Source organism: Pelophylax lessonae (genome assembly GCF_965119305.1).
Source record: "Pelophylax lessonae genome assembly, chromosome: 1".
NCBI lineage: Eukaryota > Metazoa > Chordata > Amphibia > Anura > Ranidae > Pelophylax > Pelophylax lessonae.
In genome coordinates, this window is record NC_138768.1 from 760,780,311 (window position 1) to 760,806,636 (window position 26,326).

The following is a 26,326-nucleotide window of genomic DNA, read 5'->3' on the forward strand; positions in this document are numbered from 1 at the left end:
TGGATGCCACAGGACACAGATGGTTGGCTGCCCTCTCTAGCTTCAACTTCAGCCTGAAGTATCGGCCAGGAATCGGGAACAGGGATGCAGATGCCCTATCCAGAAGGTTGCATGCACCACACGAACCTGATGAAGAATGGACCCATTTGGCTCCAGAAGGGGTGCGTGCCCTATATCAGGGAACTGAACTTCGATCCAGAGGAGGATCAAGAGCCGAAGAGATTGGGGTTTCGGCTGTCGGAGTACCCAAATACTATTGCAGGGTGACCCAGGTTGAAGGGGAAGATTTACCCCGGCTGTCCAAAAGGGACTTGAGGAAGGAGCAGCTGGAAGACCCTCTGGGAAAACTTCTTTTGGAAGCCTTGGAGATCCAGCGCCCTGAGTTGCTTCTCACCGACTCTCCTCAGGGGGCCCGTCTGTTGCATAGAGAGTGGACCCGGTTACAGATCCGAGAAGGGGTGGCCTACCGAAGAGGCCCATCTGAAGATCTGGAGGAGAAGTGGCAACTGTTCTTACCAGCTAAATACAGGGAGAGAGTTCTGGCTGCTCTTCATGATAATCATGGCCATCTGGGACCTGAAAGAACTTTTCAGCTTGTCAGAGACAGGTTCTACTGGCCCTGTATGAGGGCCGAAGTTGAAGGATACTGTCATTCTTGTGTCCGATGTATACAAAGGAAGACTCTGCCACGTCAAGCAGCCCCAATGGGCCATCTGCAAAGCCAGGGACCCATGGAACTGGTGTGCATTGATTTCCTTTGCCTAGAGCCTGATCTGAGTGGCCAAGGGAATGTCCTTGTGGTAACAGACCATTTTACCAGATACGCCCAAGCATTCCCAACAAGGGATCAGAAGGCCTCTACAGTAGCCAAAGTTCTTGTAGAAAAGTTCTTTGTACACTATGGGTTACCACAACGCCTCCATTCAGATCAGGGAAGAGACTTTGAAAGCAGACTGATCAAGAGACTGTTAGATCTGTTAGGCATCCAAAAGACTAGAACTACTCCCTACCATCCACAAGGGGATCCCCAGCCAGAAAGATTTAACAGGACTCTTTTGGACATGTTGGGGACTTTGAGCTCAGAGAAAAAACAGCATTGGGGCAAACATGTAGCTGCCATTGTGCATGCCTACAACAGTACTGTCAGTGATGCTACTGGATATTCCCCTTATCGTCTAATGTTTGGACGAGAGGCTCGATTGCCAGTGGATTTGGCCTTTGGCATCTCGCCCGATCACACCTCTTCAGCATCGCACAAGGGATATGTGGACCGACTGCGGAAGAGTCTGAAATCGGCCTATGATAAAGCTCAGGCCACATCTGATCAACGTGGACTGAGGAATAAAAGGAATTTCGACTTAAAAGTTCGGATCCAAGACTTGCAACCAGGGGACAGGGTATTGTTGAGGAACTTGGGTGTCCCGGGAAAACACAAGTTGGCAGACCGCTGGAAGTCCCAACCTTATGTTATCTGCAAGCAACTACCAAACCTCCCTGTGTATCAAATTCGGCCTGAAGGAAGTGTGGGTCCATTGAAGACTTGGCATAGGAACCATTTACTGCCTCTCTCTGAAGCAGTTCGCATGCCTCCTGTCGTAGATTCGCCAGAGACCCCTTCGACCTCTCGCCTGTCCAGACCAGTCACCAGATCTCAGTCGACACTCCCAGATGTGAGGGAGGGAAATTCTCCATCTGAAGATCTGGAAGATGAAGAGGAGGTACCTGACTGGATGTGGTCGTCTCAGTTACCAGAACCCACACCTGCCTCCCTGTCTTCATCCGAATTGGCTGACAGAGGAACCCTTCGGGCGGAAGCCCCCGAATTCATACCTTTCCACATGCTTCCAGAAGAAGTAGTTGATGATGAAGATCCTGAGGAGGAGGTTGCACCTTTCTCTGAAGAAGAACTGACCGCTCTTGAAGCATCAGATTCCTGTGTGTTGGAACATGAGGAGGAGGACATTGAAGAATCCCCAGAAGTGGCTGGTCCTAGTACCTCTGAGATCGTGCATCCCAAAGAACAGAGGGAAAGAAGAGTCATTCACCCACCCAAAAGACTGACCTATGACCAATTGGGTGAATGCTCGGAAGAGGCTATCTTTACTTCCAAACGAACTCTTGATCAGCCTAGTTCTTCCACCGCAGATTTGGTGGAGGACAACCCTAGCTCACCCCCAGGCACATCTGTACAAGCCACTCAAGTGTCAGGGGTCTGTGAACAGAATTACCTTCCCTCCCCTGACAATTGGTGGGAGGTTCCTATGTCGAACCTGTGTTGTAATATGCAGTTGTTGAGTTTGAATTCTGCTTATGAAAAGGAAGATAATTCCCTGTTATGCATATGTTAATGTTTTTGTTGTGTACTGCCAACATATGCACTGGAGTACATGCTGTTGTCCTCTTTGGGGACCAAAGTTTCTTAAGTGGGGGGAGTGTGTAGCGGGGTTTAATATGCCTGAAAGATGATTGTTTGACATTTGAGAGGAACTCGGCTCCATCTAGTGGCCAAAACGACACACTGCAGCTACTATGGAATTTCTTGTGATGTGATTTTCCTTTCAGGAAGTTGAGAGACTTCATCATCCATAGTGCTCTTGGACTACCAGGATGCACTGCTTCACCGCACAGCCTTCTGGGGGAAGCTTTATAAAGGAAGGGAGGAGCCAGGCTCAGTCTCTTGGGAAAGACACAGTGAGACAAGCAGGATGCCAGTGCTGTGGGCTGATGCTGTATGCTAGGCCGAAACTCCTGGGCCTTAAGTGACTAAGTTGCAGTGTTTCATCTCCAGTAGAGGATCCCTCCTGGAGGTCCCATCGATGTTCTACAGAGACCAGACTCATCCACCCCAAATACCTAGCGCGGCTGGTGACAGAGGCCGGAGACTGAGACAGCAGCGGAGGCTTCCTGGGAGACAGTCCTGTTGGTGAGAGGGCACCTGCCCAAAAACTGACTCTATCTATCAAAGAAGTAACTTTAGTCAGGATTAGCCTTAGAGTAGTAGAAGGCAATATACCAGGTGGCCCAGTACATCTCTCACAGAAGTTTTACCGGCAATCCTGCACAGACACCCCGCGGTGATTACTAACTGTTTGCTGCCATTCTCTCTATTGATCACCCATCCTCAATGTGGATTACAAATTGCGAGTGCACCAACGTTGCTAGCGAAGATATAGAGAAGAAACAGCGGACTCAGATAGGTCTGACATTCTGATACTGTGTCTAACTGAATGCTGAGCCTTATCTCCAAAAGTATAATAGTGATTAAGATGGTGGTCCTATAGGCTCTGAGACATTTCCTGAAACAATTAATGTGCCCTTGAGGAGTGATATCACAGTATTTATCTTATCTTTGATTAATTAATTAGTATATCCTTTTACAAAGTCATATTTTACTGTATCGAAACTGTTTATTTGATTTACAGTAAATAACTTTCCTGTTTAAAAGCAAGCTTGTGTGTGGTCACCTTGTATTACCCAGAAGGACTGCAGCTGGAAAGAGGTAACAGGTCATTATTATTTATTGAAGTGTTATATTCCAATCTGTGTAGCCATTTGGTATTCCAGTCCTATTCTGGGTCAGTTGTGCCTAGGGAGGGTTCGAGCCAATTCTGTGGGTTGTTAGGCAGGACGTAGACCCAATAATCTAATCAGCAGCTCCTGCGGGGGTGGTGCTACAGGTGTATCAGTTAAAAGGGTGTAGAAAGCAGGTTACACGCACTGAGATAGCGCTGGTTGAAAATTAAACCACGAAGGTGAAATAGTATCAGGCAGAGTATACGTTAAACTTGAGTCTCTCTAGAAGGACTTAATTGAGAGGGGGGGGGATAACAGTCCTTACATAAAGAAGACTAAGAAGGACTTATGTAATGATGGGCTGTGTAGTAAGACTCATTGTGGTATCAGACACGTCGTGGTCAGTGAAGTGGGAAGGTTCTCTGCTCCTGGGTGCCTGCGGGCAGCCGGCTGAGGTGAGAAAGATATGTGGCGTCTGGGATTTGGTGGGCCTTGTACCTTGTCTTCCATGGACACGGAAAGTACAGGTGGTAATGGCCGGAAGGTGCTATACCAGTCAGGCAGATTACATAGTATTACATAGTATTACATACATAGTATTACATAGTATTACATAGTAGGTGAGGTTGAATAAAGACAATAGTCCATCCAGTTCAACCTGTGTGGGTGTGTGTGGCTGTAATCATCTCACATAGCCCTTAATGTCCTGATCCTTGAGATGTAAGTCTAAGAGTCTTTTGAAAGCCACCATACTACTCGCAGAAACCACCTATTGTGGTAGAGAATTCCACAATCTTGTAGCCCTAACAGTAAAGAACCCCCCTCGTTGCCTGAGGTTAAAACGCTTCTCCTCTAATTGCATGGTATGCCCTCTTGTCCTCATGCAATCCCTTCGACTGAACAGCTTTTTTTCTAAGCTGAGATCCCCATTGAGAAATTTATAAATTGCTATCATGTCCCCCCTCAGGCGTCTCTTCTCCAGGGAGAATAAATCGAGTGATTGCAGCCGCTCTTCATAGTTAAGGTCCTCCAATCCCCTAATCAGTTTAGTTGCCCTTCTCTGGACTCTCTCCAGCTCCAACACATCCCTCCTGAGGACTGGCGACCAGAACTGGACAGAATACTCCAGATGCGGTCGGACCAGAGTTTTATAAAGTGGAAGGATTATAGTCTTATCTCTGGAATACATCCCTTTCTTTATGCATGCTAATATTCTGCTGGCTTTGCCATCTGCCGCTTGACATTGCATGCTGTTGCCTAATCTATCATCAACCAAGACTCCCAGATCCTTCTCCATTTTTGATTCCCCCATGGGTTCCCCTCCTAATGTGTATTGTGTTTTTATGTTTTTAGTCCCCAAGTGCAAAACCTTACACTTCTCCACATTAAACCTCATTTGTCATGTCGTTGCCCACTCCGTTATTTTGTCCAGGTCGTTCTGTAGGATATCTGCTTCATGCTGTGCAGTTATTGCCCTGGCCAATTTTGTGTCATCTGCAAAAACTGATAACGAACTACTGATCCCGTCCTCAATTCTGTTTATGAATAAATTGAACAAGGTTGATCCCAAGACTGAGCCCTGGGGCACCCCGCTTACTACCTCAGACCAGTCTGAGTATGGGCTGTTTATTACCACCCTTTGGACACGCCCTTTTAGCCAGTTCCATATCCAAGAGCAAACCCTGCCGTCGATACCTGCAGACCTTATTTTATATATTAATCGCTTGTGGGGAACTGTATCAAACGCCTTAGCGAAATCCAAGTACACCACATCTACTGGTCTGTCCCTATCTAGCTCACAGCTCACTTCCTCGTAGAATGTTAAGAGACTGGTTTGACAAGAACGCCCATTTGTAAACCCGTGCTGATTATTGCTGATGATGTTGTTGTCCTTAGCATACTCTACAATATAGTCCCTTATCATCCCCTCCAGAAGTTTACATATTATTGATGTCAAACTGACAGGCCTATAATTTCCCAGGATATGCCTCTGGCCCTTTTTGAATATCGGAATCACGTTAGCCTTCCTCCAATCCCCTGGTACATCTCCTGTCCTAATACTGTCAGCAAAGATCAGAAACAGTGGTCTAGATATAACCTTACTGAGTTCCTTGAGTACTCTCGGATGTACGCCATCCGGGCCTGGTGATTTGTTTGTGTTAAGTTTATCCAGCCTTTCCCTGATTTCACCCTCAGTTAGCCATAGTGGCAAGTCCTGTGTATTACTACTAACCATACAGTCATGGTCAGTGTACCCCTCCTTTTCCTGTGTAAAGACTGACGAGAAAAAAGCATTCAGTACGGTTGCTTTTTCAGTGTCCTCTGTAACCATCCTCCCATCATTGTTAATTATGTGTGTAATGTGCTCTGTCCTAGTTTTTTTGCTGTTGATATATTTAAAGAATTTCTTTGGGTTTTTTTTACTATCCTCCGCTATTTGTCTCTCAAAGTTGATTTTAGCCATCTTGATTTCTTGTTCACTTTTCTTATTTGCCTCCTTGTATTGCTCGAAAGCCAATACTGTGCCCTCTGATTTATATTTCTTGAAGGCCAATTTTTTTCCCCTGATAAGTTTTTTAACGCTACGGTTTAACCAGCCAGGTTTGGCTTTGTCTCTTCTAAATTTATTTCCCATAGGAATGCACTGCAAGATGCATTTGCTTAATATGTTCCTAAAGCATTCCCATTTTTCCTCTGTGGTCAGTAAACCCAAGGTTTGGTCCCAGTTTACCCTTTCCATCAATGAGTACAATTTTGGAAAGTTTGCCCTTCTGAAGTTTAGGGTTCTTATGTTCCCCTATTGCCTTGTTATATTGTTATTTATACTAAATGTGATCATCCTGTGATCGCTAGAGCCCAGGTAGTCCTTGACTCCTACCTCCGAGATTATGTCTGGGTCATTAGTGATCAATAGATCCAGGACTGCGTTTTCTCTGGTAGGGGAATCCACCAACTGTGACATGTAATTATCCAGTAAGGTTTCCGTGAATAGACGGGCCTTCTGTGAGTGTGCTGTCCCCTCATCCCAGTCAATGTCGGGATAATTGAATTCCCCCAATATGATGACTGATCCCAATTTTGCCACTTTACCCATTAGTGCTAAAAATTCCAGCTCTGCCTCCTACCCTTGGTTAGGTGGCCTATAGCAATCCCCCACAATTACTTTTCCCTTTTCTCCTTCCCTATGGAGTTCTACCCACACCGATTCTAAATCCATGCTCATCCCATCCGTAATGTCACTCCTCTATATCACGCTTACATTGTTCTTGACGTAGAGACATACCCCTCCCCCTCTTCAATCATGGGTTGATCCAGGCTTTCACAAAGCGAGTCCAAATCTTCCGGGACACGCAGATTGGCAGTGCGGCCCAAAGTAGTAGCAGACAGACAGAAGGGGAACTTCCATCGATAGGCAATCCTACGGTAACGGAGTAGGTCGAGTAGGGGGCGAATATCTTTTCTGTGCTGCAGTGTAACATGAGAGAGATCCTGGAAAAGTTTAACCTCTGCACCGTTGTAGAGAATGCGTCCATGGCTCCTAGCCCGTCTGAGGATTAGAGATGTCCCGAACTATTCGCCGGCGAACATCGCTTGTTCGTGTTCCCTGCGGCGGACCGAACATATGCAATGTTCGGTCCGCCCCCTATATGTCATCATTGAGCAAACTTTGACCCTGTACCTCACAGTCAGCAGACACATTCCAGCCAATCAGCATACCCTCCCTCCCAGACCCTCCCACCTCCTATAAAAAAGCAAGGACAGCATCCATCTTAGATTCATTCTGAAGCTGCAGTGTTAGTTAGAGCAGGGAGAGTGCTGCTACAGCTGAATTAATAGCTAGGCAAGTGTTCTGTGTCCACTCCAGTCCTCAAAGACTCATCTGCTGTAAGGACAGCGTCCTGACAGCACCCCAAAAAGCCCTTTTTAGGGCTGGTACATCAGTCTTCTTTATATATATATATATATATATATATATATATATATATATATATATATTGCAGTTGCCTGCCCGTGTGTGAGAGGTCACATGCCCACAGACTGTACTGTGTGCACACCACTCATATAGGGTGGCACGGTACCTTGCACGCATAGTAACACTAATATTCTGAAGCTGCAGTGTTAGAGCAGGGAGATTGCTGCTGCTGCTGAATTAATAGCTAGGCCAGTGTTCTGTGTCCACTCCAGTCCTAAAAGACTCATCTGCTGTAAGGACAGCGTCCTGACAGCACCCCAAAAAGCCCTCTTTAGGGCTGGTGCATCAGTCTTCGTTATATATATATATATATATTATATTGCAGTTGCCTGCCTGTGTGTGAGAGGTCACAGGCCCACGGACTGTACTGTGTGCACACCACTCATATAGGGTGGCACAGTACATTGCACGGCGTACGCGCAGTGCCCCAAATTGGAAGTAAGAGGACCGACCAACCATCTTTTTCCATCTCCCGGTTCCTAAAATCTATTCAATACACCTGCCCCTGATAGGGGACGTAACAGGGATTGAAATGATAAGAATAGTACTACTTAACACACCACTCATATAGGGTGGCACAGTACATTGCACGGTGCACGTGCAGTGCCCCAAATTGGAAGTAAGAGGACCGACCAACCATCTTTTTCCATCTCCCTGTTCCTAAAATCTATTCCATACACCGGCCCCTGATAGGGGATGTAACAGGGATAAAACTGATAAGAATAGTACTACTTAACACACCACTCATATAGGGTGGCACAGTACATTGCACGGCGCACGCGCAGTGCCCCAAATTGGAAGTAATAGGACCGACCAACCATCTTTTTCCATCTCCCGGTTCCTAAAATCTATTCCATACACCTGCCCCTAATAGGGGACGTAACAGGGATTAAACTGATAAGAATAGTACTACTTAACACACCACTCATATAGGGTGGCACAGTACATTGCACGGCGCACGCGCAGTGCCCCAAATTGGAAGTAATAGGACCGACCAACCATCTTTTTCCATCTCCCGGTTCCTAAAATCTATTCCATACACCTGCCCCTAATAGGGGACGTAACAGGGATTAAACTGATAAGAATAGTACTACTTAACACACCACTCATATAGGGTGGCACAGTACATTGCACGGCGCATGTGCAGTGCCCCAAATTGGAAGTAAGAGGACCGACCAACCATCTTTTTCCATCTCCCGGTTCCTAAAATCTATTCCATACACCTGCCCCTGATAGGGGACATAACAGGGATTGAAATGATAAGAATAGTACTACTTAACACACCACTCATATAGGGTGGCACAGTACATTGCACGGCGCACGCGCAGTGCCCCAAATTGGAAGTAAGAGGACCGACCAACCATCTTTTTCCATCTCCCTGTTCCTAAAATCTATTCCATACACCGGCCCCTGATAGGGGATGTAACAGGGATTAAACTGATAAGAATAGTACTACTTAACACACCACTCATATAGGGTGGCACAGTACATTGCACGGCGCACGCGCAGTGCCCCAAATTGGAAGTAATAGGACCGACCAACCATCTTTTTCCATCTCCCGGTTCCTAAAATCTATTCCATACACCTGCCCCTAATAGGGGACGTAACAGGGATTAAACTGATAAGAATAGTACTACTTAACACACCACTCATATAGGGTGGCACAGTACATTGCACGGCGCATGCGCAGTGCCCCAAATTGGAAGTAAGAGGACCGACCAACCATCTTTTTCCATCTCCCGGTTCCTAAAATCTATTCCATTATTCCATACACCGACCACTGATAGGGGACGTAACAGGGATTAAACTGATAAGAATAGTACTACTTAACACACCACTCATATAGGGTGGCACAGTACATTGCACGGCGCACGTGCAGTGCCCCAAATTGGAAGTAAGAGGACCGACCAACCATCTTTTTCCATCTCCCGGTTCCTAAAATCTATTCCATACACCGGCCTGTGATAGGGGAAAAAACAGAGATTAAACTGGTAAGAACAGGATTTTTTAATTTAAAAAAAAAGAGGACAGCCTCTGTGGAGCTGGGTATTTTTTGGCCGCGTTACTGAACGCTCATGCACAATGGCCGTAGGCTCATGTGTCCTTTTGCGGAGGCGACAAACCTGGTCAGTCAAACCCAAGGCAACATCATCGACCTCATCCCATATGCGTTTTTTCTGGAGCGTGCCCTGCGAAGAGTGTTGGATGAGGCCGTAGATGAGCATGAAGAGGAAGAGTTGTGGTCACCATCACCACCACCTTGTCGTCGTCAATTGCTGGACCTGCGGCAATGCAGAGAGAGGAGTCTGAAGAAGAGGAGTCAGAGGAGGAGGGTGGCTTTGAGGAGGTGGAAGACCAACCACAGCAGGTGTCACCTTTCGGGGACCCTTGGTGTTAAACGTGGCTGGGTAGAGGAAGAGACCTTCAATGACGTCAGTGAGGACAAGGAATGGGACATGGCTAACTTTTTTTTTTTTTAACAGAAACGTTTTTATTAATTCCAAAAACAAGTTACAAACAAAAAATACAGAGCTGTGTTCACAGTGGACAAAATCATAGGCAAATAAAAGGGCAAGGTACAACATATGTACATAGTAACAGAAGATCACCCACACCTTCAATAAAGGCACAATATAATTGGGAGGATTCCCATCACCCTCCCACCCAAGCAGCCACACCCCCCCAGCCGGGGTCAGTCACCCCAGCAGGATCGGCAGCCAGAAGCTAAGCCAGCCATAGGGACGGCATATGAAGGACGACACCACCCAGTAAAGGGACCGCAAATCCAGAAAGAGAAGGGGAAGAAAGGAAGGGGGGGAGGGAGAGAAAGAGGGGGGGGAGAGGGGGGGAGTAAGGAAAGGGACCCCAAAGGGAGTCAAGCACAGCAAAGCAGAAAAGAGGAGGTCAAGAGAGAACAAACAGAGGAGAGAGCGCAGGAGGGGAAGGGTCTAACCCAGCCCTCCCCTAGCCACCCACAAACCCCACACCTTGTCAAACTTCTGAGGACAACCCCTGCTCATGTAGGTGAGTTTATAGAGCGGCAATACAGAGTCAACCAGGGTCCGCCACCTCGACAGTAGCGGAGGGTCAGCCGATTTCCAAAGTAATAATATAGTTTTCCGGGCATAGAACATAAGATAAAATATAAAGAGCTGCGTGTGCCTCTTGTGAGAGACCAAATCACAAAAACCCAGTAATGAGACTCTGGGATCAAGGACCATGCCAAGAATCCCCAAACCCTCAAGCTCACCAACCACCTCCCTCCAAAACTGCTGAGCAACAGGGCAGGACCACACCATGTGGAAGAAGGTACCAATTTGCCCACAGCCCCGGGGGCATACATCCGAACTACCAGGGAATATCTTGGCCACTCGCTGAGGGGTATAATAGGACCTATGGAGAAATTTAAGCTGAATGAAGCGATCCCTGGCTGAAATCACCCCAGAGATATATCCACCCAGCCCCTCCTCCCAGGCCTCCTCGTCAAGGGACGGGATGTCCTCTTTCCAAATGGCATAGAGTTGGGGGCTTTCCCCGTCCACCTTACAAGTGATTCTAAGGTACACTGAGGACAAGATGCAGTCAGCGCATCTAGTCGACAGGAACCGCTCCACCGTATTAGGGGCCAACGTAACAGCCCGCGGGTATTGGGTCTGCAAGGCATGCTTCAGCTGGAGGTAGCGAAACAGCATAGAGGAGGGGAGAGCATATGAAGAACGAAGCGTTGGGAATGGGAGAATCACACCCTCAGGCATCACCTGTTGTAGACGGATAATCCCGAACCGGTGCCACAGACCCGGGTCCGGGATGGACCGGAGGTGCCGTAGCCTGGGGTTACCCCAAAGTGGAGTATGTGGGGAGACAGTGTCGGGGTCACCGACCACAACCGACATCTGCCCCCAAACCCTGACTGTTGTCCGCATAGGGACAGTCAGCTGTTGGTGCACCCCAGGGCCACGGTATACCAAGTGACCAAGAGCAGTATAAGAGCCCATGATCGCTGCCTCCAGACTCACCGCCGGGTTGTCCCGGGGCTGTGCGAACCACCACCGCACCGTGACCGGACATGGCTAACTTGGTATCCAACCTTGTGCAAATGGGGAGTTTGCGGTTGTGCAAATGGACTGTTTACGGTTGTTTGCGGTGCGTTAAACGGGAGTTTGGTCTGCAAGAGTTTGATCTGTCTCTGTGAAGCGGGCGTAACCCTTACACTACATGATCGATACAACATCATACCTGATCGTATACACACACTGGATGTTTTAAAGCACGTTATTCCAAACAATTTAGTAATGTTAGGTGATTTATGCCATTTATGGATTAAAACCCGACTCTGCGTCAACTACGTCATTTTCCATGGGAGTTTTGCCATGGATCCCCCTCAGGCATGCCACAGTCCAGGTGTTAGTCCCCTTGAAACAACTTTTCCATCACTATTGTGGCCAGAAAGAGTCCCTGTGGGTTTTAAAATTTGCCTACCTATTGAAGTCTATGGCCGTTCGCCCGGTTTGCCCGTTCACGAACATTTGCGGAAATTCGCGTACGTCGTTCACGAATGGAAAATTTTATGTTCGCGACATCTCTACTGAGGATTTATTTCTTTAGGCGATAGTTCACAATATGGAAGATGGCATCCCTTGGGGGTTCTGTGTCTCTACCCTTTGGTCGCAGTGCTCTGTGTAGGCGCTCAATGTCGATGGGGGTCTCATGTGTTCTCTCCAATAAATCATTAAATACAGCTAAGATTGCTGGGGTCAGCTGGTTTTATTCCACAGACTCAGGAAGGACTCGGACCCTCAGACTGTGGCGGCGTCGTTGATTATCCAAATCTTCTAGGTGTCGGTGGATTTCTCTGAGCTGCAATGTTTGAGCTGATGTTGTGTCCTGGATTCTTAGGATGGCAGCATCATGGCGAGTAGTCACTTCGTCTACCTCCTCCAGGCGTCTAGCTACTCCTTGAATATCAATGCGGAGCTCAGAGATTGCCGCAGATAATGTTGTTTTAATGTCTGCTGCGATGTTCTGTATGTCACCCAGACTCAGTGGCTGGCAGGGTTGTAGCATCTGGGCAGCCATCAGCAGCAGAGGGGGCGGCTCAGAGGCGGGAATGTCTGGTGGATGAGAGCTCGGTGCAGCCTGACGCCTGAGGCCTGTGAGGGAGCCGCAATGTAGCGTGGCGGAGACCGGAATATCTCCGGGATACTGTGGCCAAGCAGTGAGCCAGGGTTTCGCGGAGAGCGGGACCGAGATGGAGAGGAGCTCCTGTCAAATTTCCCCATGTTTTTTTAGCAGGTTTCTATCTGGTTAAGCAGTGAAGGACCTCGTTAGACAGGAGCAGGGAGTCTAATTGTCCATCTCGGTCTGGATCTTGGCCATGCCGGTAACACACATTACCAAGGCAAGATTAGAAAATCTACCCTGTTAAATGCTTATCAGTAGTGTTGAGCGAACACGGACTGTATTATTCGTGTTCGTACCGAATAATTGGATTTTTTTTACCCGAACACGGACACTTTACTGTATGTTCGGGTAAAAATCCGTGTTCGGTCGTTTTATTTCCGGGTTTTGCATGCTTTGGCGCTCTTTTCATGGCGGGCTTTCAACAGCCAATCAACAATCGTTTAACTGGTGTGCCTTAAGCCATCCCAGCCATGCCTGCAAATGTCTTAGTAGCTGTGATTGGCCGTCTGAAGCATGTGACCAAGTCTTTATAAGTTCGAGGCAGCCGCCGCAGCAGCGTCATTCTGCTGCTTAGCTAAGGGACAGAGCACACATCAATGTGCTGGCTGCTGATTAGGGAAAGATAGGCAGGAAAAAACCATTTGTGTCCGGATAGAATTGAGGGACAGGTCGGAGTGTTTAGGCAGGGCGAGTTGTAGGCATTTTAGGGATAGAGTCTGCTGAATTATAGGGTCAGTGTCTTCTACAAACTACAATCGATATTGCTGTGTGGGGGGTGGGGTGAATCTGCACTCAATCCTGATCTACGATCTCTTCTCAATCCTGTTAGGGACAGAGTCTGCTGAATTTTAGGGAAACTGTGTTCTACAAACTACAATCGATATTGCTGTGTGGTGTGGGATTGGAGATAGGCAGGTGTCAGTGATCCACATCCATTTTTCTGTGTGTGAGCTGCAGTGAACACAATCTTTTTGGGCTGCAGTGAACACAATCTTTTTGGGCTGCAGTGAACACAATCTTTTTGGGCTGCAGTGAACACAATCTTTTTGGGCTGCAGTGAACACAATCTTTTTGGGGTGCAGTGAACAAAATCTTTTTGGGGTGCAGTGAACACAATCCTTTTTGGTGTGCAGTGAACACAATCTTTGTGGGGTGCAGTGAACAAAATCCTTTGTGGGGTGCAGTGAACACAATCTTTTTGGGGTGCAGTGAACAAAATCCTTTTTGGGGTGCAGTGAACAACATCCTTTTTGGGGTGCAGTGAACGCAATCTTTTTGGGGTGCAGTGAACAAAATCCTTTGTGGGGTGCAGTGAACACAATCTTTTTGGGGTGCAGTGAACACAATCTTTTTGGGGTGGAGTGAACAACATCCTTTTTGGGGTGCAGTGAACAAAATCCTTTTTGGGGTGCAGTGAACAAAATCATTTTTGGGGTGCAGTGAACACAATCTTTTTGGGGTGCAGTGAACACAATCTTTGTGGGGTGCAGTGAACACAATCTTTTTGGGGTGGAGTGAACAACATCCTTTTTGGGGTGCAGTGAACAACATCCTTTTTGGGGTGCAGTGAACACAATCTTTTTGGGGTGCAGTGAACACAATCTTTGTGGGGTACAGTGAACAGAATCTTTGTGGGGTGCAGTGAACACAATCTTTGGGGGGTACAGTGAACACAATCTTTTTGGGGTGCAGTGAACACAATCTTTGTGGGGTGCAGTGAACACAATATTTTTGGGGTGGAGTGAACAAAATCATTTTTGGGGTGCAGTGAACAACATCCTTTTTGGGGTGCAGTGATCAAAATCCTTTTTGGGGTGCAGTGAACACAATCTTTTTGGGGTGCAGTGAACAAAATCCTTTGTGGGGTGCAGTGAACAGAATCTTTGTGGGGTGCAGTGAACACAATCTTTGGGGGGGTACAGTGAACACAATCTTTTTGGGGTGCAGTGAACACAATCTTTGTGGGGTACAGTGAACAGAATCTTTGTGGGGTGCAGTGAACACAATCTTTGGGGGGTACAGTGAACACAATCTTTTTGGGGTGCAGTGAACACAATCTTTGGGGGGTACAGTGAACACAATCTTTTTGGGGTGCAGTGAACACAATCTTTGTGGGGTGCAGTGAACACAATCTTTGGGGGGGTACAGTGAACACAATCTTTTTGGGGTGCAGTGAACAACATCCTTTTAGGGTGCAGTGAACACAATCTTTGTGGGGTGCAGTGAACAACATCCTTTTAGGGTGCAGTGAACACAATCTTTGTGGGGTACAGTGAACAGAATCTTTGTGGGGTGCAGTGAACACAATCTTTGGGGGGTACAGTGAACACAATCTTTGTGAGGTGCAGTGAACACAATCTTTGTGGGGTGCAGTGAACACAATCATTGTGGGGTGCAGTGAACTCAATCTTTGTGGGGTACAGTGAACACAATCTCATACTTCTGAAGATTTGAGGGTGCTGCCTGTTCCATACTCCCCCTACTCCTCATCTAGCCTTTTAGGGGTACAAACAATAGTAATTGGGGCCTAGTGTGGTTGTGTACGTGTGATATACATACACTTTTTTTGGATCATATTTTCTATTCCGCTATTTAATCAAAAACCTTTGGGGATCAGTTAAATTGGGGGATAGTCTGTGTTGGTACGTGTGAGAGAGATCCACCTTTCCAAGTTGTTGGGGTTCATCTCATACTTCTGAAGGTTTGAGGGTGCTGCCTGTTCCATACTCCCCCTACTCCTAGCCTTTTAGGGGTACAAACAATAGTAATTGGGGCCTAGTGTGGTTGTGTACGTGTGATATACATACACTTTTTTTGGATCATATTTTCTATTCCGCTATTTAATCAAAAACCTTTGGGGATCAGTTAAATTGGGGGATAGTCTGTGTTGGTACGTGTGAGAGAGATCCACCTTTCCAAGTTGTTGGGGTTCATCTCATACTTCTGAAGGTTTGAGGGTGCTGCCTGTTCCATACCCCCCCTACTCCTCATCTAGCCTTTTAGGGGTACAAACAATAGTAATTGGGGCCTAGTGTGGTTGTGTACGTGTGATATACATACACTTTTTTTGGATCATATTTTCTATTCCGCTATTTAATCAAAAACCTTTGGGGATCAGTTAAATTGGGGGATAGTCTGTGTTGGTACGTGTGAGAGAGATCCACCTTTCCAAGTTTTTGGGGTTCATCTCATACTTCTGAAGATTTGAGGGTGCTGCCTGTTCCATACCCCCCCTACTCCTCATCTAGCCTTTTAGGGGTACAAACAATAGTAATTGGGGCCTAGTGTGGTTGTGTACGTGTGATATACATACACTTTTTTTGGATCATATTTTCTATTCCGCTATTTAATCAAAAACCTTTGGGGATCAGTTAAATTGGGGGATAGTCTGTGTTGGTACGTGTGAGAGAGATCCACCTTTCCAAGTTGTTGGGGTTCATCTCATACTTCTGAAGGTTTGAGGGTGCTGCCTGTTCCATACTCCCCCTACTCCTAGCCTTTTAGGGGTACAAACAATAGTAATTGGGGCCTAGTGTGGTTGTGTACGTGTGATATACATACACTTTTTTTGGATCATATTTTCTATTCCGCTATTTAATCAAAAACCTTTGGGGATCAGTTAAATTGGGGGATAGTCTGTGTTGGTACGTGTGAGAGAGATCCACCTTTCCAAGTTGTTGGGGTTCATCTCATACTTCTGAAGGTTTGAGGGTGCTGCCTGTTCCATACCCCCCCTACTCCTCATCTAGCCTTTTAGGGGTACAAACAATAGTAATTGGGGCCTAGTGTGGTTGTGTACGTGTGATATACATACACTTTTTTTGGATCATATTTTCTATTCCGCTATTTAATCAAAAACCTTTGGGGATCAGTTAAATTGGGGGATAGTCTGTGTTGGTACGTGTGAGAGAGATCCACCTTTCCAAGTTGTTGGGGTTCATCTCATACTTCTGAAGGTTTGAGGGTGCTGCCTGTTCCATACTCCCCCTACTCCTCATCTAGCCTTTTAGGGGTACAAACAATAGTAATTGGGGCCTAGTGTGGTTGTGTACGTGTGATATACATACACTTTTTTTGGATCATATTTTCTATTCCGCTATTTAATCAAAAACCTTTGGGGATCAGTTAAATTGGGGGATAGTCTGTGTTGGTACGTGTGAGAGAGATCCACCTTTCCAAGTTGTTGGGGTTCATCTCATACTTCTGAAGGTTTGAGGGTGCTGCCTGTTCCATACCCCCCCTACTCCTCATCTAGCCTTTTAGGGGTACAAACAATAGTAATTGGGGCCTAGTGTGGTTGTGTACGTGTGATATACATACACTTTTTTTGGATCATATTTTCTATTCCGCTATTTAATCAAAAACCTTTGGGGATCAGTTAAATTGGGGGATAGTCTGTGTTGGTACGTGTGAGAGAGATCCACCTTTCCAAGTTGTTGGGGTTCATCTCATACTTCTGAAGATTTGAGGGTGCTGCCTGTTCCATACCCCCCCTACTCCTCATCTAGCCTTTTAGGGGTACAAACAATAGTAATTGGGGCCTAGTGTGGTTGTGTACGTGTGATATACATACACTTTTTTTGGATCATATTTTCTATTCCGCTATTTAATCAAAAACCTTTGGGGATCAGTTAAATTGGGGGATAGTCTGTGTTGGTACGTGTGAGAGAGATCCACCTTTCCAAGTTGTTGGGGTTCATCTCATACTTCTGAAGGTTTGAGGGTGCTGCCTGTTCCATACCCCCCCTACTCCTCATCTAGCCTTTTAGGGGTACAAACAATAGTAATTGGGGCCTAGTGTGGTTGTGTACGTGTGATATACATACACTTTTTTTGGATCATATTTTCTATTCCGCTATTTAATCAAAAACCTTTGGGGATCAGTTAAATTGGGGGATAGTCTGTGTTGGTACGTGTGAGAGAGATCCACCTTTCCAAGTTGTTGGGGTTCATCTCATACTTCTGAAGGTTTGAGGGTGCTGCCTGTTCCATACTCCCCCTACTCCTCATCTAGCCTTTTAGGGGTACAAACAATAGTAATTGGGGCCTAGTGTGGTTGTGTACGTGTGATATACATACACTTTTTTTGGATCATATTTTCTATTCCGCTATTTAATCAAAAACCTTTGGGGATCAGTTAAATTGGGGGATAGTCTGTGTTGGTACGTGTGAGAGAGATCCACCTTTCCAAGTTGTTGGGGTTCATCTCATACTTCTGAAGGTTTGAGGGTGCTGCCTGTTCCATACTCCCCCTACTCCTAGCCTTTTAGGGGTACAAACAATAGTAATTGGGGCCTAGTGTGGTTGTGTACGTGTGATATACATACACTTTTTTTGGATCATATTTTCTATTCCGCTATTTAATCAAAAACCTTTGGGGATCAGTTAAATTGGGGGATAGTCTGTGTTGGTACGTGTGAGAGAGATCCACCTTTCCAAGTTGTTGGGGTTCATCTCATACTTCTGAAGGTTTGAGGGTGCTGCCTGTTCCATACCCCCCCTACTCCTCATCTAGCCTTTTAGGGGTACAAACAATAGTATTTGGGGCCTAGTGTGGTTGTGTACGTGTGATATACATACACTTTTTTTGGATCATATTTTCTATTCCGCTATTTAATCAAAAACCTTTGGGGATCAGTTAAATTGGGGGATAGTCTGTGTTGGTACGTGTGAGAGAGATCCACCTTTCCAAGTTGTTGGGGTTCATCTCATACTTCTGAAGGTTTGAGGGTGCTGCCTGTTCCATACTCCCCCTACTCCTAGCCTTTTAGGGGTACAAACAATAGTAATTGGGGCCTAGTGTGGTTGTGTACGTGTGATATACATACACTTTTTTTGGATCATATTTTCTATTCCGCTATTTAATCAAAAACCTTTGGGGATCAGTTAAATTGGGGGATAGTCTGTGTTGGTACGTGTGAGAGAGATCCACCTTTCCAAGTTGTTGGGGTTCATCTCATACTTCTGAAGGTTTGAGGGTGCTGCCTGTTCCATACCCCCCCTACTCCTCATCTAGCCTTTTAGGGGTACAAACAATAGTAATTGGGGCCTAGTGTGGTTGTGTACGTGTGATATACATACACTTTTTTTGGATCATATTTTCTATTCCGCTATTTAATCAAAAACCTTTGGGGATCAGTTAAATTGGGGGATAGTCTGTGTTGGTACGTGTGAGAGAGATCCACCTTTCCAAGTTGTTGGGGTTCATCTCATACTTCTGAAGGTTTGAGGGTGCTGCCTGTTCCATACTCCCCCTACTCCTAGCCTTTTAGGGGTACAAACAATAGTAATTGGGGCCTAGTGTGGTTGTGTACGTGTGATATACATACACTTTTTTTGGATCATATTTTCTATTCCGCTATTTAATCAAAAACCTTTGGGGATCAGTTAAATTGGGGGATAGTCTGTGTTGGTACGTGTGAGAGAGATCCACCTTTCCACGTTGTTGGGGTTCATCTCATACTTCTGAAGGTTTGAGGGTGCTGCCTGTTCCATACTCCCCCTACTCCTAGCCTTTTAGGGGTACAAACAATAGTAATTGGGGCCTAGTGTGGTTGTGTACGTGTGATATACATACACTTTTTTTGGATCATATTTTCTATTCCGCTATTTAATCAAAAACCTTTGGGGATCAGTTAAATTGGGGGATAGTCTGTGTTGGTACGTGTGAGAGAGATCCACCTTTCCAAGTTGTTGGGGTTCATCTCATACTTCTGAAGGTTTGAGGGTGCTGCCTGTTCCATACTCCCCCTACTCCTAGCCTTTTAGGGGTACAAACAATAGTAATTGGGGCCTAGTGTGGTTGTGTACGTGTGATATACATACACTTTTTTTGGATCATATTTTCTATTCCGCTATTTAATCAAAAACCTTTGGGGATCAGTTAAATTGGGGGATAGTCTGTGTTGGTACGTGTGAGAGAGATCCACCTTTCCAAGTTGTTGGGGTTCATCTCATACTTCTGAAGGTTTGAGGGTGCTGCCTGTTCCATACCCCCCCCTACTCCTCATCTAGCCTTTTAGGGGTACAAACAATAGTAATTGGGGCCTAGTGTGGTTGTGTACGTGTGATATACATACACTTTTTTTGGATCATATTTTCTATTCCGCTATTTAATCAAAAACCTTTGGGGATAAGTTAAATTGGGGGATAGTCTGTGTTGGTACGTGTGAGAGAGATCCACCTTTCCAAGTTGTTGGGGTTCATCTCATACTTCTGAAGGTTTGAGGGTGCTGCCTGTTCCATACTCCCCCTACTCCTAGCCTTTTAGGGGTACAAACAATAGTAATTGGGGCCTAGTGTGGTTGTGTACGTGTGATATACATACACTTTTTTTGGATCATATTTTCTATTCCGCTATTTAATCAAAAACCTTTGGGGATCAGTTAAATTGGGGGATAGTCTGTGTTGGTACGTGTGAGAGAGATCCACCTTTCCAAGTTGTTGGGGTTCATCTCATACTTCTGAAGGTTTGAGGGTGCTGCCTGTTCCATACTCCCCCTACTCCTAGCCTTTTAGGGGTACAAACAATAGTAATTGGGGCCTAGTGTGGTTGTGTACGTGTGATATACATACACTTTTTTTGGATCATATTTTCTATTCCGCTATTTAATCAAAAACCTTTGGGGATCAGTTAAATTGGGGGATAGTCTGTGTTGGTACGTGTGAGAGAGATCCACCTTTCCAAGTTGTTGGGGTTCATCTCATACTTCTGAAGGTTTGAGGGTGCTGCCTGTTCCATACCCCCCCTACTCCTCATCTAGCCTTTTAGGGGTACAAACAATAGTAATTGGGGCCTAGTGTGGTTGTGTACGTGTGATATACATACACTTTTTTTGGATCATATTTTCTATTCCGCTATTTAATCAAAAACCTTTGGGGATCAGTTAAATTGGGGGATAGTCTGTGTTGGTACGTGTGAGAGAGATCCACCTTTCCAAGTTGTTGGGGTTCATCTCATACTTCTGAAGGTTTGAGGGTGCTGCCTGTTCCATACTCCCCCTACTCCTCATCTAGCCTTTTAGGGGTACAAACAATAGTAATTGGGGCCCAGTGTGGTTGTGTACGTGTGATATACATACACTTTTTTTGGATCATATTTTCTATTCCGCTATTTAATCAAAAACCTTTGGGGATCAGTTAAATTGGGGGATAGTCTGTGTTGGTACGTGTGAGAGAGATCCACCTTTCCAAGTTGTTGGGGTTCATCTCATACTTCTGAAGGTTTGAGGGTGCTGCCTGTTCCATACCCCCCCTACTCCTCATCTAGCCTTTTAGGGGTACAAACAATAGTAATTGGGGCCTAGTGTGGTTGTGTACGTGTGATATACATACACTTTTTTTGGATCATATTTTCTATTCCGCTATTTAATCAAAAACCTTTGGGGATCAGTTAAATTGGGGGATAGTCTGTGTTGGTACGTGTGAGAGAGATCCACCTTTCCAAGTTGTTGGGGTTCATCTCATACTTCTGAAGGTTTGAGGGTGCTGCCTGTTCCATACTCCCCCTACTCCTCATCTAGCCTTTTAGGGGTACAAACAATAGTAATTGGGGCCCAGTGTGGTTGTGTACGTGTGATATACATACACTTTTTTTGGATCATATTTTCTATTCCGCTATTTAATCAAAAACCTTTGGGGATCAGTTAAATTGGGGGATAGTCTGTGTTGGTACGTGTGAGAGAGATCCACCTTTCCAAGTTGTTGGGGTTCATCTCATACTTCTGAAGGTTTGAGGGTGCTGCCTGTTCCATACCCCCCCTACTCCTCATCTAGCCTTTTAGGGGTACAAACAATAGTAATTGGGGCCTAGTGTGGTTGTGTACGTGTGATATACATACACTTTTTTTGGATCATATTTTCTATTCCGCTATTTAATCAAAAACCTTTGGGGATCAGTTAAATTGGGGGATAGTCTGTGTTGGTACGTGTGAGAGAGATCCACCTTTCCAAGTTGTTGGGGTTCATCTCATACTTCTGAAGGTTTGAGGGTGCTGCCTGTTCCATACCCCCCCTACTCCTCATCTAGCCTTTTAGGGGTACAAACAATAGTAATTGGGGCCTAGTGTGGTTGTGTACGTGTGATATACATACACTTTTTTTGGATCATATTTTCTATTCCGCTATTTAATCAAAAACCTTTGGGGATCAGTTAAATTGGGGGATAGTCTGTGTTGGTACGTGTGAGAGAGATCCACCTTTCCAAGTTTTTGGGGTTCATCTCATACTTCTGAAGATTTGAGGGTGCTGCATGTTCCATACTCCTCTTCCTCATCCTCCCTTTAGGGTAGGAAAAAATTTAATCGGGCCTAGTCTGTGTTTGTACGTGTGAGATACACAGTTTTTTATCCTATTCCGCTATTCAATACACACCCTTTTGGTGTAAAAAACATTAAATTGCGGCATAGTTTGCATATTTGACATTTGCATATATTGTGCCTTGTTGCGCTGTTTTGGGTACTCCACCAACATGGCCAGTGGCAATGACGCCATTCTCAGCTTAACTATCCCACTTCTATGCCTCCTTGAAAAAACAATTTGGGCGATGATGGAAGAGGATGTGGCACAGGATGAGGAGGAGGAGGAGGAGGATGAAGAGGTAACATTTCAAAGGCTTTCAGGGCAGTCATTCGCAAGGGGCTCCGAGGGTGGGTTCCTGCACACACAAACGCCAGGGACACAATTGTCCAGCAGGGGCACAGTTCTGGAGGATGAGGAGGATGAGGAGGAGGAGGAGCTGGAGGAGGAGATGGAACCATGTTCACAGCAGGGTGGCACCCAGGCCAGCTCATGGCCATCACTGGTGCGTGGCTGGGGGGATACAGAGGACACGGACGATACACCTCCCACAGAGGACAGCCTTTCGTCGCCTCTGGGCAGCCTGGCACACATGAGCGATTACATGCTGCAGTGTCTCCACAACGACCGCCGAGTTGCCCACATTCTAACTTGTGCTGATTACTGGGTGGCCACGCTGCTGGATCCCCGTTACAAGGACAACGTACCGTCCTTAATTCACTCACTGGAGCGCGATCGCAAGATGCGCGAGTACAAGCGCACGCTGGTAGACGCCATGCTGCTGGCATTCCCATCTGACAGCGGGGCCACAGTGGAAGCACAAGGCAGAGGAGGAGGAGGAGGAGGTCGCCAACGCAACCAGGGCACCGCCAGCACCTCAGAAGGCAGGGTTAGCATGGCCGAAATGTGGAAAAGCTTTGTCAGCACGCCACAACAAACAGCAGCACCAGCAGCTCAGATGGAACGTCTTAGCAGGAGGCAGCATTTTACCAACATGGTGGAGCAGTATGTGTGCACACGCCTACATGTAGTGAATGACGGGTCTGCCCCCTTCAACTTCTGGGTCTCCAAATTGGGCACATGGCCTGAGCTTGCCCTTTACGCCTTGGAGGTGCTGGCGTGCCCTGCAGCCAGTGTATTATCTGAACGGGTATTTAGCACGGCTGGGGGCGTTATAACAGACAAGCGCAGCCGCCTGTCCAGAGACAATGTGGACAAGCTCACGTTCATTAAAATGAACCAGGCATGGATCCCACGGGACTTTTCCGTACCTTATGCAGAATAGCAATGGATACCGATCTTACCCACCCATTGTTCCATTTTTGCTTTTTCTCACTCTTTTGGGGTCTACCCTCATTTAAAATTTTTGAAAAGAAGCAGTGTTGGCTACCTCGTCCTCCTCCTCAGGGCCAGATTAATGTAGGGGCTATTGGAGCTGCAGCTCCAGGCCCCTACCTTTTATATAGGCCCCGGGTTGGCCATATTCACTGTTACCGCTCTTCTGTCACTTGTAAACACAGAAGTCTGGCTTCTATGCTCGCTTCCCCAGGCAGCACCCTCAGAACCTCCCCACACAGCGTGAAGGCCGGACAAGGAGGGACAGTTGGCGATGCATGGATGTGTTTATGGGCTTCAGAGACAGCATCCCATGTTGAATTAGGCATGCATGGCTGCACCCTTCCTCCTCTGGGTGCATGGCAAGGCACGGCCCTTAAGGCCCTTCAAAATCCTCAGCACCAAGCCCATGATGCTGTTAATCCGGCCCTGGTCCTCCTCCACCGCCGCTTCCACCTACACCGCCCATAGGTGTGCGCAGCCTATTGCATTAAGGTGTGCACCCCAAAGTTGAAATACACATGCATGTGTTTGCCAGCAGGGAGAGTAATGTATCGGGGCCATGTACCTGTAGGCAAGGAGAAATAGAGCAGAGCAGGTCCCAGGGAGATCTTTCCCATCTCCTCACTGGCAATGCTATGTGCCCTAGGTGATTAGGGTGTGCCCAGGCACACCCAGCACACCCTGTGCGCACGCCTATGTCACCGCCACATCCACCACCACCTCAACCTCCCTCCTACTCCATATGGGCCTCGTCCTTCAGAGATGAAGAAGAACATTGTTTTATTTTTCTGTTTTTTTTTGTTGTTTTAAGTTATTTCCCTATCCACATTTGTTTGCAGAGCACTTGCCATGCTCTTAATTACGTTTTGCTGCCATTTGCAGCACTCTAGCCCTTTCCTTTGGTGTTTTAGAGCCATTTTAGTGCCTTAAAGTTCGGGTCCCCATTGACTTCAATGGGGTTCGGTGTCCGGGAAAAGTTCGGTAAAAGTCCGGGACACGGACCCGGACTTTTTTTTAAAGTTCGGCCGAACCCGTCGAACACGGACATCTAGGTGTCCGCTCAACCCTACTTATCAGTCATTGCTCATTGCTGGAGTGCATGCATGTGGACAAAAAGTAACAGTCAAGGGACTGAAGGAGATCAGCATTACTGTGTCATAAGATTAAAAAGAGTCAAAACAGTAAAAAGCAGTAATGTATTTTAAAAAATTGGCAGCTGTTTATGATAAACAGTCATTCAGTTAGGGTTTAAATCTATTTTAATTATTGAACAGAAATTTTTACTTACTCTTTGTAGGTCCAGTTTCCAGAGTCTGCTAGGTATTCTGGTGAGAGGTTTACAGTTGTCCCATTTAAAGTGATCTCAGAAGCAGATATATCCATTAGCTTTTCTTTTTTACCTCTATACTCCTTCAGGTGATCTGTTTTGTCATTTAATTCTTGGTTTCTGGCCATATGTTCATCCACTGTATAGGTTTGCTCCTCATGCAATGATGTATTGCTATTCCTTTCAATCTGCTCCAGTGTTTGGTTGGTTTCTTCCTCACTATTGGTTTTATAACAGTGATCATTTGTATCACTTATAACTTTGTTGTCAGTTTCATCCATTTGGGCATTTAAAAGTGATTCTTTTTTCTCAGATAAATTCGCTTTTAGTTCAGAAGATTCAGCCGTACACGCAATCTCTTTATTGTTAATAGGTCCCTCAGTTTCACCGCTTGTGAAGTCTGCCAGATTGCTGTTCTTATCCTCTCGCACAGTGTCTTTATTTTTAGTGAGATTTAATTGCTCTTTGGCTTGGTCAAGGTCTTTTGCCGCATTCTTAAGTATTTGGCTGACTTCACAAATATATTTGATGGGTTCTGCAATTACAAAACATAAACATTTGTTTTGGTAAGAAACACAACAATCTAATCTATATTTTAAAGGAGAAAATAATTAAAATAATAGACAAATTATAAAAATATATACTCATGGAGTGGTCATCCATGTTATGCTGTCATTGCCTCCTTAAATGGCTTGGCGTTCCAATTTCTTTTGGAAGTCCTTGCCCACTATTTCTTTAATATATTTAAGTTAGACTAGTTACTAAACCTGTCCATGCAAGGATTGAATTTTAGATGATTCCTGTAGAATCTGCCAAAATGTATTCTGTGGATAGCCCTGTCAGTACTTGGCTCTTCAAAAGTCGATTTTTAAATTGACATTCACCAAAAAGGCTGGTTGGAAAATTCTTGGCTGAACAACACCTGCATCCAATCAGATGCAAGCCCTGTTTGGGCATCCTGACAGGTGCATGTTCCAGCTGTAGGAATATAATAGGCAGTATGGCAGATTTGTCCCTATATGCTGCTTAGCATAGATGGTGGAGTCAAATGACTTTTCCGAGGGCTGAACGAGCTAAATCTTAAAGTGTATGGTTAGCCTAAGAGCAACAAAAGTTACACATACACATGGGGAGTAGAGGTTTGAAAATTTTCAGAAACAGATATAGCATTCTGTTCTCCCTGAAACATATGCATGTTCTTTACAGAATAGATTGTAGAGCTTTGTTTGTTCCAAAATCGGTTTGCCACAAGCATGTCTGAATCTACTTCCAAACATCAACTACTCTTTTGATGAAATATTACTTTCTAAGGTTTCTTTCCTCCTTCTAGTTTTAGGTCATGCTCTTGAACTGGCCAAAAATGTACTTTTATTTTTTCCCTAGTTGCATTATTGTGCATTTAGAAACAATAAACTGCAGGTTCCACTGTTTGACCAATTTTCTAACAATGCCAAATCATGTTCCATGTTACAAACACCTCCAGGGATATCAACCCTGCTGCAGACCAAATCTTTAGTTATATCACTTATAAACCAAGTATAGAGCCATTTGGTACACCACTAGTCTCTGTTCTGAATGAACCACACTGACATATTTTCTTTAGCCAACTGCATAGCCACTGAACCACCAAACTTCTTTATGTGTTCATTATCTGGAACTTTATAAAATTCTTAAAAAAAAAAAAAAAATCAATCTCC

At 45.6% G+C, this 26,326-nt stretch overlaps 1 protein-coding gene and 1 long non-coding RNA gene across 2 annotated transcripts in view; one reads left to right on the forward strand and one right to left on the reverse strand.

Moving 5' to 3' along the window:
* Nucleotides 1–26,326, reverse strand: part of DTHD1 (death domain containing 1) — a gene marked incomplete at both ends in the record, with an annotated part of 162,468 nt that overhangs the window by 84,189 nt on the left and 51,953 nt on the right. The window contains one exon of the mRNA XM_082274161.1: nucleotides 24,591–25,164. Coding sequence (XP_082130287.1) covers nucleotides 24,591–25,164 — 574 coding nt within the window. The remainder of the gene's footprint in view (nucleotides 1–24,590; nucleotides 25,165–26,326) is intronic.
* On the forward strand, nucleotides 7,997–8,951 carry LOC309568493. Its single transcript, XR_014226025.1, has 2 exons — nucleotides 7,997–8,184; nucleotides 8,361–8,951. It is a non-coding gene; the product is annotated as an uncharacterized lncRNA (long non-coding RNA).